The sequence below is a fragment of the Chiloscyllium punctatum genome, chromosome 27 (assembly GCF_047496795.1).
Source record: "Chiloscyllium punctatum isolate Juve2018m chromosome 27, sChiPun1.3, whole genome shotgun sequence".
Taxonomy (NCBI): domain Eukaryota; kingdom Metazoa; phylum Chordata; class Chondrichthyes; order Orectolobiformes; family Hemiscylliidae; genus Chiloscyllium; species Chiloscyllium punctatum.
In genome coordinates this window covers 3,643,385-3,663,452 of record NC_092765.1, presented here as the reverse complement: position 1 = coordinate 3,663,452, position 20,068 = coordinate 3,643,385, and the positions used below count along the sequence as shown (strand labels likewise).

General features: G+C 39.6%; 1 protein-coding gene across 2 annotated transcripts in view; it reads left to right on the top strand.

Moving 5' to 3' along the window:
- Nucleotides 1-19,086, top strand: part of LOC140453372 (interferon lambda receptor 1-like) — a 36,661-nt gene extending 17,575 nt beyond the window's left edge. For both annotated transcript variants that reach the window (XM_072547944.1, XM_072547945.1), the window contains 5 exons: nucleotides 1,636-1,805; nucleotides 2,961-3,124; nucleotides 6,778-6,934; nucleotides 10,644-10,774; nucleotides 15,974-19,086. In XM_072547944.1, coding sequence (XP_072404045.1) covers nucleotides 1,636-1,805; nucleotides 2,961-3,124; nucleotides 6,778-6,934; nucleotides 10,644-10,774; nucleotides 15,974-16,681 — 1,330 coding nt within the window. In that variant the 3' untranslated portion in view covers nucleotides 16,682-19,086. The remainder of the gene's footprint in view (nucleotides 1-1,635; nucleotides 1,806-2,960; nucleotides 3,125-6,777; nucleotides 6,935-10,643; nucleotides 10,775-15,973) is intronic.
- Nucleotides 19,087-20,068: the final 982 nt, after the last annotated feature.

The window sequence follows — 20,068 nt, the reverse complement described above, 5'->3', positions numbered from 1 at the left end:
GCTGACCACTAGATGATCTGTTTTCCTCTGTTCATCAATTTTAGCATATTAAGTAGAAGTGAATGCGAGCAAGTGTTCTTTGCTTTATAATTATCTCATTTTATTAGCTTGAGTTGATAAGCAATGCACAGACATGCATAGAGAACTGGCTGGAACAGAATGAAAGAGTAGAATGAAATGGGTCATTTTCTGAATGGCAGGCATTGACTAATGACGAACCACAGGGATCAGCATTGATTCCAGCTATTCACAATATATATTAATGATTTAGAGTGGGTTATATCTCCAAGTTTGTAGATGACAGAAAGCTGGATGGTAAGGTGAACTGTTAGGAGGATGCAGAGACGCTTCACTATAATTTGAACAAGTTGAATGGTTAAAAAAGTGATTATTCACTTTGGCAAAAACAAGCAGGCAGAATGGCGATTGTTTGGGAAAAGGGGAGATGTAATAAAACCTGGATGTCTGTCTATACCAAGGATTCAAGTTCAGGAGCAGGAATGCCTTGCTGCATTGCACTGGGCCTTGGTGGGACTGCACCTGGAGTATTGTGCGCAATTTTAGTTTCCTTACCTGAGGAAGAATGTTCTGGCTGTGAAGAGTGTGCAACAAAGATTTACCAAGCTGATTCCTGGGATGGCAGGGCTGATGTATGAAGAAAAATTGGATCAGATAGATCTATATTCACCGGGGTTAAGAAAAATGAGGAAAGATCTCATAGAAACCTATAACATTTAGCAGGCAATATGTTCCTGCTGACCAGGGAGTCCAGGACTAAGGCTCACAGTCTAAGGATATAGAGTGGGCCACTTAGGACTGAGATAAGGAGAAATTCCTTCACCCAGAGAGTGGTTAGCCTGTAAAAAGTGATTGAGGCCAAACCATTGAATGCTTTCAAGAAGGAGTTAGACATATTTCTTGGCAAAAGGAATCAAAGGAAATGTGGAGAAAGCAGGAGAGGAATACTGAGTTGGATGGTAGGTCATAACCAAATTGAATAGTACAGCAGGCTCTATTCCTGGCCAATTCCTGCTCCTACTTTCTATGGTTCAAAGGAAACTACAGCTCAAGCAGGCACATTGGAATGCCCTTGTTGAAAATCTTTGTTGCTCCTCACATGTTGAACAACAGATAAGATGAAGAACTAAGCACGAAAGCAGATCAAATCTGTACCCCTCCACCTTGGAGCATATATGAGGATAGCCTGAAGAAATTGGGAGTTCAAGGGAGTGAGATCTTTGGTAAATGGTGGTAGAATTTTATTCTGTTCTGTTTTCAAGTACTGCTGACTTAGAATGACTTTTGCTTAGAAGTTAACTATTTTTAGTTGCACTTATGTCACTTTCATTGATAGCGTGTTTTCCTCTTTTGAATCAAATTGTACTGATTGTTTTAGATCCTATATCCCCCAGAAAATACATTGCATCTTCATCAAATCTACAATAATCTTCAACTGAAAGTTCTAACATACCGAGTAAAAACTTGATGGCAAATATTTTGTCATTAAATATTGCGATGGTTAAACTCTGAAGTATGCATAATAAATAAATGAATATACATTAATGTGTATAATGTAACATAGAAAGAAATTCAAAACTATCTATTAATAAACTTTTGTTGCCATTCGTCTTTCAGGCCCAAGAACGTTTGGATTGAACCTGCCAACTGTATGTTTCCATCTGAAAAAATCTGTGATGTTACGTGTACAATTAAAAATTGCTACTCTGAGCTTAAAGCCAGAGTGAGAAGCCTTTTACCTGAAACTCCAGTTGTTTCAACTTACGGATTTATTCCCCTCTATGATGGTACAGAGTTTATTATAAATCATAGGAGCATTACGCCAGTATGTTATCTAAACAGTTGTTTTATTGGTCTCATTCTAAAACTTCAGTTGTCACTAATTATTTCCGCTGTGTACCTTTAAGTATCCTGCTGACAGGATTGTCGCCATGCCAAGGGAAATCCATTTCCTTTAAATAATTCCTGCTTTAGAATTGACTTGTATTTTAATTTTTAATTATTTTGGTTTTTATGTTAAAACTAAATGCACAGCTTTGTGTACTTATGATTCAATGGAAGGACACCACATTAATTAAAAAATACCCAGAACATGATCAAACCAGGTTTCATATTGAGATCTGACTTGTCCAATAGTAACATCACTGGAATCATAACAGTCTGTTTTATTTAAAGTGGTTTTAATTGGTTAATGGTTTGTTTGTTTAAGGTGAATAATACCAGAATGGAATATTAATTCTACCTTGATATCCAATTCGAAATTGTTAACTGCTGTGAGCGAGTTTTGAGAAGATTTGTAGCTCATGTTAAAGTTCTGGATGGAGGTTTGCTCGCTGAGCAGGAAGGTTTGTTTTCAGATGTTTCATAACGATCAGGGAGTCTCCAAATGAAGCACTGGTGGTATGACCCGCTTTCCATTTATGTGTTTAGGTTTTCTTGGGTTGGTGATGTCATTTCCTGTTCTTCTCAGGGTGGTAAATGGGCTCCAAGGCACCAGGATACATGAACATCAACTAGCTACAAAAAGACATGACCCTCTCTCACTAGTACCCTTACATACAGATAAGGAAGGGCACCACTTCGACTGGGACAACACATCCATCCTAGGACAAGCCAAACAGAGGCACGCACGAGAATTCCTAGAAGCATGGCATTCCAGCCTGGGCTCTATCAATAATCACATTGACTTGGATCTCATTTACCACCCTCTGAGAAAAAGAACAGGGAATGACATCACCAACTCAAGGAAATCTAAACACATAAATAGAGAGCGGACCGTACCACCAGTGCTTCATCGGAGGCTGACTGATGACATTATCTAGTATGGTGACAAAACGTCTGAAAACAAATCTTCCAGCTTAGCGAGAAAACTTACATGTTAATTGCTATGTGGCTAAAATGCAACTGTTTTGATAAATTGCAAAATGCTTTTTTCTTCAAAGTGGAACTAGGTCCACCTCAAATGGAAATAGTTTTTGAAGAAGAATCTTTAATGGTGCATCTCCAAGTTAAGTTAATACAATGCAAAAACGAAGTGCTGGATGCATGTCTACTAAAACAGCTCATCTATGAAGTGGTAATCTGGGATGTGAATGAACCTGTCAGGGTACGTATTAGGTTATTGAACCCTGTAATGTCTTAATATGATGCTATAGTAGTAAATTGCTTTGTCCTCCTGGTTTTTATTGTAAACTTAACTTCTTCAACATTGACATATATTGCAGTCCAGAAATTCTCAGTTGTGGAATTTGAATCCACACAGTTTTAATTTTGGAACATAATAAAGGATAACATTCTGATAACCTTAAATCATTTCCTGTACCTGCACTATAACTTCTTGTGAATCACTCACTAGAATGCCTAGATCCCACATACCTCAGAAATTCTGCAATTCTTTAAGTAATACACAGCTTTTTTTTTCTTTCTTTCTGTCAGAGTTTTGTCCACTCGTTTAACAAGATGCAGACGGATATGGATAGTTGATGTCATCTAATATACTTTCCAACTTACCTTGGTGCTGTCTGTATATTTAACCAGAATTGTTCTGATCACCTCACCTAAGACACTAATATAAATTGTTAAAAGTTGAGAGCACAACAGATTCCGAACAGGACCCCACTGATTTAATCCTGCCATTGAGAGAAAGACCCTCGTGCACACTCCATGTTTTCTGCAGATCTTTATACTGCTGTTTACTACGTAAGGTATTACTTTGTGTAATAACCTTTTGTGTGATTACTTGTCAAATGCCTTTTGGAAATCCCATTTACAGTCTGTCAGGCTCCTCTTTATCCACAGTGCATGTTACTCCTTCAAAGAATTCCAACCAATTGGTTAAGTATGATTTACCTTTCACAAAACTATGCTGACTGATTACTTTGTGTTTTTCTTATTGCCCAGTTATAACCTCATTGCTGATTGATTCTAGGAACATCCCCACAAGAGATGTCAAGTGAACTGCCCTATTGTTTCCTCTTTTCTGCTTACCTCCCTTGAATATTTACTAATTTCTAATCCGATGAATCTGTCCCAGCATTCAGTGAATTTTAGAAAGCTAACGCCAATGCTTCTATCGCCTCATTAGTCGTGGAGCATGTAGCGTAATACAGGCCCTTTGGCCCTCAGTGTTGCACCAACCTGTGAGACCAATCTAAAGCCCAGCTAACCCACACTATTCCATTATCATCCATTTGTTTATCCAATGACCATTTAAATCTCTTAAAGTTGGTGAGTCTACTACTGTTGCAGGCAGTGCGTTCACGCTTTTACTACTCTGAGTAAAGAACCTACCTCTGACATTTGTCCTATATCTATCACCCCTCAATTTAAAGGTATGTCCCCTCATGGTAACCATCACTATCTGAGGAAAAAGGCTCTCACTATCCACCTTATCTAATCCTCTGATCATCTTCTACATCTCAATTAAGTCACCTTTCAACCTTCTTCTCTCTAACCAGAATGGCCTCAAGTCCCTCAGCATTTCCTCATAAGAACTTCCCTCCATACCAGGCAATATCCTAGTAAATCTCCTCAGAACCCTTTCCAAAGCTTTCACATCCTTCTTATAATGCAGTGACCACAACTGCATGCAATACTCCAAGTGAAGCCACACCAGAGTTTTGTACAGCTGCAGCATGACCTCATGGCGCTGAAACTCAGTCCTTCTACCAATAAAATCTAACACATTGTGTGCCTTCTTAACAGCTCTATCAACCTGGGTGGCAACTTTTAAGGATCTATATACCTGGGCACTGAGACGTCTCTGCTCATCTACACTACCAAGAATCTTACCAGAAGCCCAGTACTCTGCATTCCTGTTACTCCTACCAAAATGAATCAGCTCACACTTTTCCACATTAAACTTCATTTGCCAGCTCTGCAGCATATCTGTCTCTTTGTAACCTGTAACATCCTTCCACACTATTCACAACTCCATCGACCTTAGTGTCATCTGAAAATTTACTAACCCATCCTTCTACAACCTCTTTCAGCAGTGGCCCCAAAACAAATCCTTGCAGTACACCACTAATAACTGAAACTGAGGATGAACATTTGCCATCAACCATCACCCTCTGTCTAGCGAATTACAGCTAGCCAATTTCTGATCCAAACTGCTAAATCACCCTCAATCCATGCCTCCATATTTTCTGCAATAGTCTACCATGGGGAACCTTATAAAATGCTTTACTGAAATCCATATACACCACATCAACCACTTTACCCTCATCCACCTGTTTCAACACCTTCTCAAAGAACTCAGTAAGGTTTTGAGGCATGACCTACCCTTCACAAAACTGTGTTGATTATCCCTAATCAAGTTATTTCTTTCTAGATGATTATAAATCCTATCTCTTGTAATCCTTTCCAACACTTTTTACCCACAACCGAAGTAAGACTCACTGGCCTATAATTACCAGGTTGTCTCTACTCCCCTTGAACAAGCGGACAATATTTTCTATCCTTCAGTCTTCTGGCACTATTCCTGTGGACAATGACAGCATAAAGATCAAAGCTAAAGGCTCTGCAGTCTCCTCCCCAGCTTCCCAGAGAATCCTAGGATAAATCTCATCTGGCCCCAGGGAATTAGCTATTTTCACACTTTTCAGAATTGCTTAACGCCTCCTTACTAACCTCAGTCCTGTCTTGTCTAATAGCAGGTATCTCAGTATTCTCCTCGACAACATTGTCTTTTTCCTGTGTGAATACTGGTGAAGAATATTCATTTAGCATCTTGCCTATCTCCTTGTTCTCCATGCACAACTTCCCACTACTGATCTTGACTGGCCCTAATCTTACTCTGGTCATTCTTTTATTCCTGACATACATATACGTCTCTTTTAAAAGCTTAAGCTGAAGTCCATCATGACCTTGACACTTATATGATGTAGTCTTGATTGCTTACTCACTGAGTATGTTCAAGACTGAGTTTGATTGATTTACCACAAATTCAAAACATCAAGAGATATGGTGAGTGTACATGAAATAACCTTGAGTTCTTGTATTCATACATTCAGTTTCAAGACTGAGATGTTATATGTTAATTAATATATTAAATGCATATTAACATCTGATGTATTTCTGTCCATTGCACTTCCTTACTGTAGGAATAATTGTGGCTCCTACTTCCATGTTTTTTGCAGTTACATTCTGAGCCAGCCAGTGAAAATAGGCCCAGGCGGCTCCACATTTCCTTTTGCTGTCTACCCCTTTCATACCAGTGAAGTTACCAGCATGTGCTGAGTGTTTTTGGACAATGGGCCAAGTTCAGAAGCTTACTCAACTAGAAAATGATATGTCTGATACTGTTTACCATTGTTTTGACATTGTTTGTATTGTTCTTGAGCCAAAATACAGAATAATGGATTTTTATCTGAATAATTGAAAATGATCGTAGTGCATTACTTTACAAATTTACTATTCAGCAATTGATTTATCATGATTTTTGCACCAGTGCAGAAAAGAGTGAATGGCAAAAACTCGACAGATGCTCCTCCCTTCAAAGAGATCATGACTGATTCTTGGTCGACAGATTTTTAATCAGTATGGGAGTCAAGCCTTATAAGGAAAAGGCAAGAATTTGGAATTGAAAATTATCAGATCAGCCGTGATCTCATTGAATCGTGGAGAAGACTCTGTGGCTGAACGGCCTCCTGCTGCTTCAATGTACTGTTGTCTTAGGTACTAATGTTAATCTGTTTAATGTGGAATTTGAAAAGTAAATCAAAAGATTTTAAAATTCGTATTCTTTCTTTCTGGCAGACACTAATCAAACGAAGTGAACTTGACAACTCAGTACAAATTGCCAAAAGCGAATTGCGTGGTTATAGGAATTGCATATCTGCCAAGTCCATTTACCAGAGTTTAAAGAAATCTAGCAGTTTATCCAAGCCAGTTTGTTTCACTTTGGAGGCAAAAGGTATGTTTGCCTTATTCTGATGTGTATGGATGTGATAACATTTTTCTGCATTAGCATTAGCTTTATTTTCAAATGTCTTCACGTAAGTACAGTGAAAAGTCGCCACTTATGGCACTATCTTATGTAGCAAGATATCTAGGTACAGATTTTTCAGTACAAATTCTGAGGATCAAATTAGAAAATTAAAGACATAAGTCCAGCATTACAGATCTTCACACTATCTTAGATACAAAAGTACAAAATCTTAGGAATAAATGAGAAAATTTAAAAAAAATTCAGCATAATATTCTGTTCAACTCAGTCTGCGCTTGCAACTAGCACTCTCCCACCCCCCCCCCTCCCAACCAGACCGGGCTTCAACTCAAGGCTGGGAGTGCCAGGAGTCTGCTCTGGATTCACTGCCATTTGGGTGGTTATGTTAATTTGGATCTTCTTTAGATATTAGGTCATTGAAAACTGTTCTCCTTGTCGGGTTCTTTGTTCCTCCCGATATCTGACGTGCATTGAACATCTACTCAAAGAGGATATTTTGTCTAAAAGGAATTAATAGAGTTTATGTATCTGAATTAGTTGCAATTTGACACGTCCATGTGTCCAGCAAGTCACTTGTGCCCTCAATTTCTCTCCATGATAAGGTTAGAAGTGAGGGCGTTCACCAAAGATCAGCGCCATTCACAAACTCCTCTGATATGGAAACAGTCCATGTTAAAAATGCAACAAGACTTAGATGGTATCCATGCTTGGACTGAAAAAATGGCAAGTTATGTTCGAGCCACACAAATGCCAGGCATTAACCATCTTCTAAAAGGCAGGTCAGGCAGCATCCGAGGGAACAGGAAAATCGACGTTTCAGGCAGGAGTCCTTCATCAGCCATTCCTGAGACATCGATTTTCCTGTTCCTCGGATGCTGCCTGACCTCCTGGGCATTTCCAGCACCACTCTAATCTTGACTCTAATCTCCAGCATCTGTAGTCCTCACTTTTGCCATCTTTTAAAAGGGTCAATCTAACTCCTGCCTCTTGATATTCAGTGACATTACCATTACAGAGTCTCCAACTATCAACATCCTTGGGGGTGACCATTTACCTGATATTTAACTGGACTCACTATATAAATACAGTGGTGACAAGAGCAGGCCAGAAGCTTGGAATACTCTGATGAGTAACTCACCTCTGACCCCTAAAACCTGTTCATCTGCAAGTCGGATGTGCGTTAGAATACTCCCCATTTGTCTGGATAGCTCCAACAACATCCATGAAGCTTAATTGGCGCTGCATCCACTCCCTCAACCCCCGACGCTCAGTAGCAGCAGTGTATACTATCTACAAGTATAAACTGTCGAAATTTGCCAAAGATCCTTAGACAGCACCTTCCAAACCCATGATCACTTCCATCTAGAAGGACAAGGTAAGCTGATAACGTGGGAACACCGCCACCTGCAGGTTCCCCTCCAGGCCACACACCATCCTGACTTGAAAATATGTCACATCACTTTAGTTAAAAGTCACATAACACCATTATAATCCAACAGGTTTATTTGGAGCGCTCCAAAAGCTAGTGTTTCCAAATAAACCTGTTGGACTATAACCTGGTGATGTGCGATTTTTAACTTTGTCCACTCAGTCCAACACTGGCTCCTCCACATAGAACATAGAAAAATATAGCACAGAACAGGCCCTTTGGCCACTATGTTGTGCTGCGATTTAATCCTAATGTAAAATATAGTAACTTAACCTACGCACCCCTCAACTCACTGCTATCCATGTGCATGTCCAGCAGTCGCTTAAATGTCCCCAATGACTCTGCTTCCACCACCACCGCTGGCAGCGCATTCCATGCATTCTCAACTCTCTGCATAAAGAAGCTACCTCTGATGTCTCCTTTATACCTCCCTCCTAATATCTTCAAACTATGACTCCCCGTACCAGTTAACCCTGCCCTGGGGAAAAGTCTCTGGCTATTGACTCTATCTATTCCACTCATTATTTTGTACACCTCGATCAGGTCTCCTCTTTTCCTCCTCCTCTCCAGAGAGAAAAGTCTGAGCTTATTCAACCTTTCTTCATAAGGCAAGCCCTCCAGTCCAGGCAGCATCCTGGTAAACCTTCTTTGCACATCATCGTTCCTTTAGTGTCTCTGGGCCAAAATCTTGAAATTGCCTCCACATATGGACTGCAGCGGTTCAAGAAGGCAGCTCACCACCATCTTCTCAAGAGGGTAACTAGGGGTGGGCAGCAAAGCCTGTGCTCCACAAATCTGACTGGTCACTTTGGTCAAGTTCAAATACATGAAGTGCTTTTCATTAATTTCTCTTTTGCAAAAGAAATTGAACCTTTGTCTTCTCCCAATAATAGATTATGTCCTGTCGAGATGAAATTAGTTTTAACATGAAAATAATTAACTCTTAAAATAGCAAAGATAAAGAGCTTCACGCAACTGAAAAACCCAGTTATTCAAAAATAAGAAACAATGCCCACATTCATTGCAGACCACGAAATACCAAAAAATAAATCAAAGCATCAAAATCCAATATTTTTATGGCCACCACTTGGAAAGGGAATCTTGTTTTGTTCAGCATTTGTAGTTTTTCATGTATGTTTTTCTGTTCGTTAAAAGTGAAGAATTCTTGGATATAATGTAGCTTGTTAGTTTTCAAGTGTTCTGAAACTCAGTTAGTGTTTCCTACAGTGAAAAGTACACATTAAGACTTAACTGTTTCAGTTGCTATTGACTGTTCTTACACACAAACAAATTAAGTGCGCCGTAGGCCATTTGGCCCCTCAAGCCTGCTACTCCCTTCAAAGGCTTCTGATCTAATAGTGAGCTCAACTCCAATTTCCCGCCTACTCCCATAACTAGAAATTATTGACTAACAAAGGAGTCAACCTGTCTGTACCTCAAAAGTGTTCACTGCCCCTGCTTCCACTACTGTCTGGGGAAGAAAGTTACAAAGACTCATGGCACTGAGAAAAACTTCCTTGTCATCTCCATGGGATTTTGTTTTAAATTGCTTTCCCTCATTCTTGTCCCTCTCCCAAGGAAAACAAGCTTTTAACATTCAGCCTGTCATTTTCCTTTGCACTATTTAGGTCTCAATAAGAACACCTCTCATTCTTCTAAATTCCAATGGATAGAGGCCCAATATGTTAAAGCTTACTCTGTGATTCACCACACCATTTCACCCAGGTAACAGGGGAGTGAACCTTTGCAGAACTGCATCTAACATTTACATCTTTTCTCAAATGAGAACACCAAAGAGTCTCATCGATGCTATGTACAACTGTAGCAAAGTACCTGCACTTTTTTATCCCATTTCATTTGCATGAAACAATAACATTCTCTTTAATGCCTTTATCACTTGATGTATCTGTCAACTAACCTTTTGTGATTCATGTACCAAAACACCAGACCTCTCTGAACTTTACAAATTGTGCATTCTGTGGTGTGTACATTTAAAATGTTGTTTCCTTCATTAAAGGCAAGTTAAGATATCGAGCATCATTCTGAAAAATTAATCCAGAAGCAACAACAAAACAACATATTTATTGTGATGAAGTTGCATTTTGTGTCTTTTGGCAACAGTTTGTTTCATTTAACGAACAAAAGCAATTTTGTCCATTATAAAAATAATTTCTAACTGATTTAATAAATAACATTGATAGTCTTATATTAAAAGCTGCAGGCATAAATGTTTAATTTTTTTTATAGAACACCAAACTGAGAAGTTTCTTGGGATAATAGGACCTGTGCTGGGAACATTCTTTCTAATTTTAGTGACTGCATTGATTGTGAAAAGTGTAATCTGCATTCCTTCAAACATGAAAATACCATCAGCCTTGGTTTGTATAACTAATTTGAAATACTGTGTGTTGTTTTTATATATTGCAGCAACATTTTAAATAAGAAACATGGGAAATTTAAGAAACCAGAAAAAGTAATTTTGTCCAGAAGGTTATCTCTTATTGTTTCCAATGCACATGCTCACTGTATTTCAAACAGCTCTTTTATTTCCACACTTCACACCAAGCAGGTGTAAAATGGCTGTGTCCACTGCCTGCCTGCCTTACCATTTTTGAAATTGGGCCTTGTTTGAATTTCACTAGTGAGCTGCAGGAACTGAACATACCTGCTGTTTCACCTTGCTGGATCTGAACAACTAGAGATCAGCTGGCTTTTCACTCTGATGAAGGGATCAGACTTGCTTCACTGGATCTCAAACTTTCCCTCCAAATAAATTTCCTAGGTTATGTTTTGGTGTGATCTCTTGTGTTCTACATCTGGAGAATTGTGTATTGTATTGGTCTCCTTATTTAAGAAAAGATGTAAATGTATTAATTATTTTCTTATTGGAAGAGAAGAAGTATAAGGCTAATGCTGGAATGGGTGGGTTTTCTTATGAGAAAAGGTTGGATAGTCGAGGCTTGGATCTGCTGCAGTTTGGAAGGGCAAGAGGCAATTTGACTGAAACATGAGAGTCTTGACAAAGTACATGTGCAAAGGCAGTTTTCTGTTGTTGAAGAATACAGAACAGTACATAGGTGAGTGTCACCCAGTTAAGACCAGGATAAGGAGATTTCATTTCTGAGCATTGAGAGTCTTTGGAACTTTCTTCCTCAAAAGGTGGTGAGAGCAAAGTCCTTGAATAATTTTAAAGCCGAATAGATAGATTCTTGAGAAGGAAGAGGATGAAAGTTTATCAGGGGTATGTGACAATGTGGAGAAGCTGCCGGTGAACTGCCTTATTGAATTGCTGCAATCCACCTGTCCTAAAACAGTTGTAACTTCTCAGTTATCTATTTTCTAACTTAAAATTTCCTATATAATGATATTAAAATTATATAAAGTCCCTGCTTTTTCAGGTGTGACTTATTTGTTTGAGTCAACTTTGTCATTTTCAGAATTTTATGGAGTTCAGTCAGTTTGTTGTATCCTCATCAACATTTCCTCATAACTCAATAGTCGCTGAGACACTTATTAAAAACTAAGAATAGATATTGATAGAGCAACTGGGGTCTGACTTTTGTGGAGAGACAAACAAAGTTTACATTTTGAGTCTTATTTACTCTTCTTTGGAAAAAACGGGGTTAATTTTGATATTTTTAATGTTGGTGGTGGAGATGTGAATGAAGTAGATGTGGCCCAGAGCAAAAGATAAAGGGGCTGTTAATGGTAGTAGAGGTTAGATATAGATTTGATGCAAAATAGGCATTAGTGGATGATGTGAACATTCAATGATACTTTGGCTTTGCTGAGAACGACTGCATGGAAACAGTACACGAGTTGGTGTATTCAAAATTGAGCACTGTATTTATGCTCTGTCGTTGTTGAACTCAATGTTGCGTCCTGAAGGCTGCAGTCTTCCTAAGCAGAAAATGCGATTCTGTTCCTCAAGCTTGCTCACCATCTGTTCCACTCACATCTAGTTCCTCTTGTCAACAGCAAAGAAAACCCAACATTTTCCAGCTTCTCTTTGTTCCGAAGAAGTTGTATTCGCTTCAAAGCTTTAATTTTGTTTTCCTGTCCAAAACTGCTGCTAGCTGCATTTCCCAGATAATTTCTGTTTTTATTTCTGATCTCCAACACCGGGAGTAATTTGTTCTTACACAGCTATTTGATTGCCCGGTAGTGTACCTCCCAAGAACACTGGCACTTCTTCATGAAAACAAAAAGCAGTATTGCACACATGGTCATGTAAAAGTGGATCAGAACTAAGTATGTAATGTAATTTTATTTTGCCCGTGTCTTTATTTGATATGTTGTATTAACCAGAAATTTAATTTGACTTAGATTAGATTAGATTACAGTGTGGAAACAGGCCCTTCGGCCCAACAAGTCCACACCGACCCGCCGAAGCACAACCCACCCATACCCCTACATTTACCCCTTACCTAACACTACGGGAAATTTAGCATGGCCAATTCACCTGACCTGCACATCTTTGGACTGTGGGAGGAAACCAGAGCACCCGGAGGAAACCCACGCAGACACGGGGAGAACACAGTCAGTCGCCTGAGGCAGGAATTGAACCCCGGTCTCTGGCGCTGTGAGGCAGCAGTGCTAACCACTGTGCCACCGTGCCGCCCACAACTTAGACTCAGTAAACCTAAGCAGAGATTTAGAATGTGATTTTGTTCCCACTAAATAGACCTTGCAACAAAAGCATCTGGATCAGTTTGGTATAAACATATAAGTGTAACTGTATCAAGATATTTTTGGATATTGGAACTTCACTCGATATATTATGCTTCCTTTATCTGTGAACCTACAAAAGCACTTGCTCTGTTTTCACTGAATTGAAAGAACGTAAGATGGGGATGGTGGCTCAGTGGTTAGCACTGTTGCCTCACAGCGTCAGAAACCAGATTTCAATCCCAGCCTCAGGTGACTGTCTGTGTGGAGTTTGCACATTGTTCCTGTGTCTGCATGGTTTCCACTGGTTGCTTTGGTTTCCTCCCACAGTCCAAAGATGTGATGTTAGGTGGATTAGTCTTTCTAAATTGCCCTGTAATGTCCAGAAATGTGCAGGCTAGGTAGATTAACTGTGGGAAATATGGGGTTATGGAACTACAATGAGTGCCCTGTTCTGGGTGGAATGCTCTTCTTTGGGTTTCTGGAGACTTGATAGGCCAAATGGCCTCTTTCTGCACTGTAGGTGTTCATTAACCTCCAAGAAATAGGAGCAGGAAGAAGCCATTCAGCGCTCGAGTCTGGTCCACCATTCAATAAATCATAGCTGACCTGATTGTGGCCTTAACTGCTCTTACTGCAGCCTTGAATATATTTAGTGGCTCAGTCATCGCTGCTATATTCTTAAATTTACAACTGAGTTAATAATTATTCACGATGGGAAGGAGTCTTTTACCACCTACCCTGTCAAATACCATCAAACTCTTGTCCTTTAATCAGATCACTTTTCATTCATCTATACTTCATTGTGGGGTCACCTTTGCTCAAATTTTCTTCATAAGGCATCCCTTTATCCCTGGAATCAACCCAATGAAACTTCTTTGAACTGATTTCAATTGAAGTATAACCTTTCTTACGTATGACGATCAACCCAGTAAACAGTACTGTAGATATCATCGCATCAGTCTCCTACATAGTTGTGGCAAGAATTTTGTACTTCATCTCCCTTGCAATAGAGGGCAACATTCTACTGATCTTTCTAATTACTTTCTGTTCCCACATGATAACTTTGTGATTCATCTGGATCCAGTTGTGCTGCAGCATTCTACAGTCTCCATTTAATTTATATTCTTCTTGTCAAAGTGATCTACTTCATATTTTCACACATTATACTCTACCTGCCACATTTTTGTCTAATCATTTAACTTATTTGTGTCCCTTTGTATCCTCCTCACAACTTGCTTTCTTACCTATATTTGTATAATCTACAAATAGATCACCAATAGTTGGGGCTCCAGCACTGGTCACTGTTACACTCCCTCGTAATTCCCTTGCTCACAGAAAATTATCCATTATTTTCAACACTGTTTCCTGTAAATGCTCATGTATCCCACAGCACTACCTTGACTGGCCCCTTATCAAATGTCTTTCTGGGATCATGTCAAGTGTTATTCCTTTATCCACCTGCTTGTGACGTCCTCAATTACATTTGCCAAACGTTCTCCCTTTCACAAAACCATGTTGGTTCTACCTGTTTGTATCATACTTTTCTAGCTATCTTGCTACTACCCCCTTAATAATAAGCTCCAGCATTTACCGAATAGCAGATGTTAAGCTAACTGGCCTATGTTTCTTGCTTTCTGCCCCTTCCTGAATAGAGGTGTTAGATTTGTAGCTTTCCAATCCAGTGTGTTCCATCTAGAATCAATGGGTTATGGATGTTTGCAGCTGATGTAACATCTACCTCTATGGCCACTTCTTCTTATACTCTTGGATGCAAGTCAAGGACACCTGTTAGCTTTTAGTTCTGTTAGTTTTCCCAGTAATTCTTCTCTGGTACTAATGATTATTTATGTTCCTCTCTCCTTTTTGCCTCTTGGTTTTTCTAATAGTGAAATATTTTAGAAGCTTGGGACTTATTTTGATTTTTCAGAAACTTGACTATAAGCCAATACTTTGTGTAATGTTCCAAGGTTAAAGGAATAACTTCCTTCAGGATATGTTGGCACAGTTCATCTTCTCTTTTTCCTTTTTCTCTTTTGTATTTCCCATTTTTTCTGTCTGCATTTCCTATTCTTTTCTCATTTCCTCTTTCATTTTATTAACACCTTTTTGTACTCCTGTTAATTACCTTTCTCCTTCAAGATTTAATTCTTTAGTCTGAGTACATTGTTCAATTTATCTGTGATTTTTAATTTCATATCCTGCTTTCCTTCTTTGTACAAAGGCTCTTTTCTGGAATATTTTAGATTACTTTTGCTGGTCATTCCTGAACTTACTCAAAGACACATCTGAGCTGATGTACACAGAGTATGCAGATTCTTTGCAGGATAAGTGTCACAGAGATGTACAGCATGGAAACAGACCCTTCGGTCCAACCCATCCATGCCGACCAGATATCCCAACCCAATCTAGTCCCACCTGCCAGCACCTGGCCCATATCCCTCCAAACCCTTCCTATTCATATACCCATCCAATGCCTCTTAAATGTTGCAATTGTACCAGCCTCCACCACTTCCTCTGGCAGCTCATTCCATACACGTACCACCCTCTGAGTGGAAAAAGTTGCCCTATTGGTCTCTTTTACATCTTTCTCCTCTCACCCTAAACATATGCCCTCCAGTTCAGGACTCCCCAACCCCAGGGAAAAGACATGGATTCAGCTTCTCCATTGTTCTAATTTGCACCAAGTGTGATTGACGGTTACTGCCTAAACATGTTTTATGAGTTTGTTTTCTCAAATTAGTGTTCTAATCCTCAAAAATGTCAATACTTAATTATTATTTATTGTTGATTTTTTGACATGCGACAGGTAAAATTATATGTTACTTTTATGCTTCGTTTTCCTAACAATGTTTTATAAACCCAAAGCATCCTTTGCTTTATCACTAAACTAGTTTTGCTTTTATTAGGATTTCACGTGGCCCACAACATTTACACAAAAGATGGCAGTTGCTCAACCAGATTTATGTGAGCTGTCGATCATTACTTGCTTTGAAAAAAGTGAGGCAGAAATATGTGAACAAAATATTGTTCTTGAAAGTAATCTTTTGAAAGAAGCCAATTTTTTGCATAATGGTGATGACTCAGACGAGAGCGATGGGGAAACGGAATGTTGTAATTACACAGACAGACGATGGATTCCTGATGGAGTAATGTTTGACAAAGATGAAACACCTGATGATACTGAGTACCAGGTATCTAATGCAGAAGGCTATCGGAAAGCAAATTTCTTCACTGTTTCTGCTATTGGTGCTGTTGACTTACAAAGCCAGGAATCAGACCACACTGATCACAAACTACAACATGCCCCACGGACTACATCTCACATTCTTCTTTCTAACCCAGTTAGTTTCTCTTCTGATGTACTTGATAGCAAACATTTCAGAAATGGTATTGATTCTATTGTGCTGGATCGTGATGAACAAAGGAGCAATGGTGATGTCCCATTGATGTCTGTCCAGATACTGTGTTGTGATGATGATGATGATGAGACTCTTGGTGATAATGAGGATTGTGGTCCTTTGTCTGATACTGAGCCACTTCTTGATTGTGGTTTGAACTTTCAAGCATGTAACTTCACCTATCGTCTTCCTGCACTGCTGCCTGGAGGGCGGTAATGGGAAATCAAGAAAAAAGCACTCATTTTGGTTTTGTGTAAACCTGAAGTGTTTGATCAATATACTGCATGAACACTTTGCATAATCTTAATATTGTTTTCTAATTGGAATGAATAGTTTTAACAGGACATTGAATCTATTTCAAAGGTATTCACAAGGCTGTTATAACCTTAAATGTTCAGTGTTTTAAAAGGTTTGACATTTCCAATATACTTGACGATGTAATATATATACATTTATATATTTTTACATATTTTTGGCAATTGAAGTATTCTTATTCGTGTGTTGACTGGCTTCCATCAATGAGAAGGCATTCCCCAAAAGTTTTATCTGTGTTGTCCGAAGTTCGGAGATGCTGCTGTTGGTGTATCTTCCTGTATAATTAGTTAACATTTTACAAGTTTTGAACTAAGGTCAAGGATCAGTTTGAACAGTGAGCATTTAAAGCTGCTTGAGATAGGACAAGGATGGATTATGATTAGATTCAATTAGATTACTTACAGTGTGGAAACTGGCCCTTCGGCCCAACAAGTCCACACTGATCCTCCGAAGAGCAACCCAGACCCATTCCTCTACATTTACCCCTTCACCTAACACTGCAGGCAATTCACCTGACCTGCACATTTTTGGATTGTGGGAGGAAACCGGAGCACCCGGAGGAAACCCACGCAGACACGGGGAGAACGTGCAAACTCCACACAGACAGTCGCCTGAGGCGGGAAATGAACCCGGGTCTCTGGCGCTGTGAGGCAGCAGTGCTAACCACTGTGCCACTGTGCCACCCATTATGTTGCCATGCCTCCTTAATGACAACAGTTGTGTGAGACACTACTTTGGAGTAATCATTTTGGAGCAGAATTCAGACTTTATACTGGAGGAAAGTGAGGATATTCATTTAATTGTCACTGGGAGCAATTAAATATCCTTTAAGGCGATAAAGCAGATGAACAGTGATGGAAAATTCATGAATATTGTCAAGTGATCAACTTGCATTTGTTAAATTCCTAAAAATTGAGATTATTGAAAAGAAATTAAAGTGTGATAGTGCACAACCTTGATACAGACCTAGCTGTAATTTCAAGTTACAAACAAAATTGGGAACAGAGTTAAATTTTCGTAGAAAGAACGTATTCAGTTATGATTAAGACCTGTGTTTAATGATAGCAAGAATCTTCAAGCAAAGCTGACTAGGCCTTGGTGGTCACACTAGAGAGGTCATGTTGGATAAACAGTTTGATGGAAAAGGAGGGATCACTGAAAACTTTCAGACTATTCTCAAATTTCAATTTGTAGCCCACAACCTACATGACAAGCACAACCATTATCAGATTGATGCAATTGTCATTTGGACAGCGAAGTAACAGAAGGAAAAAGTTTACAATTCTGATTTTTTGTTTACCCAAAAAATAACATTAAATAGGTAATTTCAGAGAGCACATAAATCAACATGGAGCAACACGTTCTAGATGAATCCTAAAATATTTCGATAAGTGAGGAACCAAGCATTCATCTTCTTTTTAATTTTGTTCTAAAAATATTCCACAGTATTAAAATCAATGTCATAGAATCATAGAGATGTACGGCATAGAAACAGACCATTTGGTCTAATCTGTCCATGCCGACCAGCTATCCCAACCCAGTCTAGTCCCACCTGCCAGCACCCGGCCCATATCCCTCCAAACCCTTCCTATTCATATACCCATCCAAGTACCTTATAAATGTTGCAATTGTACTAGCCTTCACCACTTCCTCTGGCAGCTCATTCCATACATATACTACCCTCTGTGTGAAAAAGATGGCCCGCAGCTCATTCCATACATATACTACCCTCTGTGTGAAAAAGATGGCCCCTAGGTCTGTTTTGTATCTTTTCCCCCCTCACCCTAAACCTCTGCCCTCTAGTTCTGGACTCCCCCACCCCAGGGAAAAGACTTTGTCTATTTATCTTATCCATGCCCCTCATAATTTTGTAAACCTCTTTAAGGTCACCCCTCAGCCTCCAACTCTCCAGGCAAAACAGCCCCAGCCTATTCAGCCTGTCCTTATAGCTCAGATCCTCCAACCCTGGTAACATCCTTGTAAATCTTTTCTGAGCCCTTTCAAATTTCACAATATCTTTCCAATAGGAAGGAGACCAGAATTGCACGCAATATTCCAATGTCCTGTATAGCTGCAACATGACCTCCCAACTCCTGTACTCCATTCTGACCAAAAAAGGAAAGCATACCAAATGCCTTCTTCACTATCCTACCTACCTGCGACTCCACTTTCAAGGAGCTATGAACTTGCACTCTTTGTTTAGCAACAGTCCCTTGGACCTTACCATTAAGGGTATAAGCTGAAAATGTGTTGCTGGAAAAGCGCAGCAGGTCAGGCAGCATCCAAGGAGCAGGAGAATCGACGTTTCGGACATGAGCCCTACTTCAGGAATCCTGAAGAAGGGCTCATGTCCGAAACATTGATTCTCCTGCTCCTTGGATGCTGCCTGACTTGCTGAGCTTTTCCAGCAACACATTTTCAGCTCTGATCTCCAGCATCTGCAGTCCTCACTTTCTCCATTAAGGGTATAAGTCTTGCAAAGATTTGCTTTTCCAGAATGCCACACCTTGCATTTATCTGAATTAAACTCCATCTGCCACTTCTCAGTCCATTGGCCCATCTGATCAAGATCCCGTTATAACCTTCTTCGTTGCCCAGTACACCTCCAATTTTGGTGTCATCTGCAAACTTACTGACTATACCTCTTATACTCACATCCAAATCATTTATTTAAACGACGAAAAGTAGTGGACCCAGCACCGATCCTTGTGGCACTCCACTGGTCACAGGCCTCCAGTCTGAAAAACAACCCTCCACCACGAACGCCTTACTGAAGTCCATATAGATCACAGCTACCGCTCTGCCCTTATCAATCCTCTTTGTTACTTATTTAGAAAAACTCAATCAAGTTTGTGAGACATGATTTCCCACACATAAAGCCATGTTGACTATCCCTAAATCAGTCCTTTCCTTTCCAAATACATGTACATCCTGTCCTTCAGGATTCCCTCCAACAACTTGCCCACCACCGACGTTAAGCTCACTGGTCTATAGTTCCCTGGCTTGTCCTTGCCACCCTTCTTAAAGAGTGGTACCATGTTTACAAACCTCCAGTCTTCCAGCACCTCACCTGTGACTATCGATGATACAAATATCTCAACAAGAGGCCCAGCAATCACTTCTATTGCTTCCCACAGGTCCTGGGGATTTATCCATTGTTATGTGTTTTAAGACATCCAGCACTTCCTCCTCTGTAATATGGACATTTTTTCAAGAAGTCACCATCTATTTCCCTACATTCTATATCTTCCATGTCCTTTTCCACAGTAAACACTGATGCAAAATACT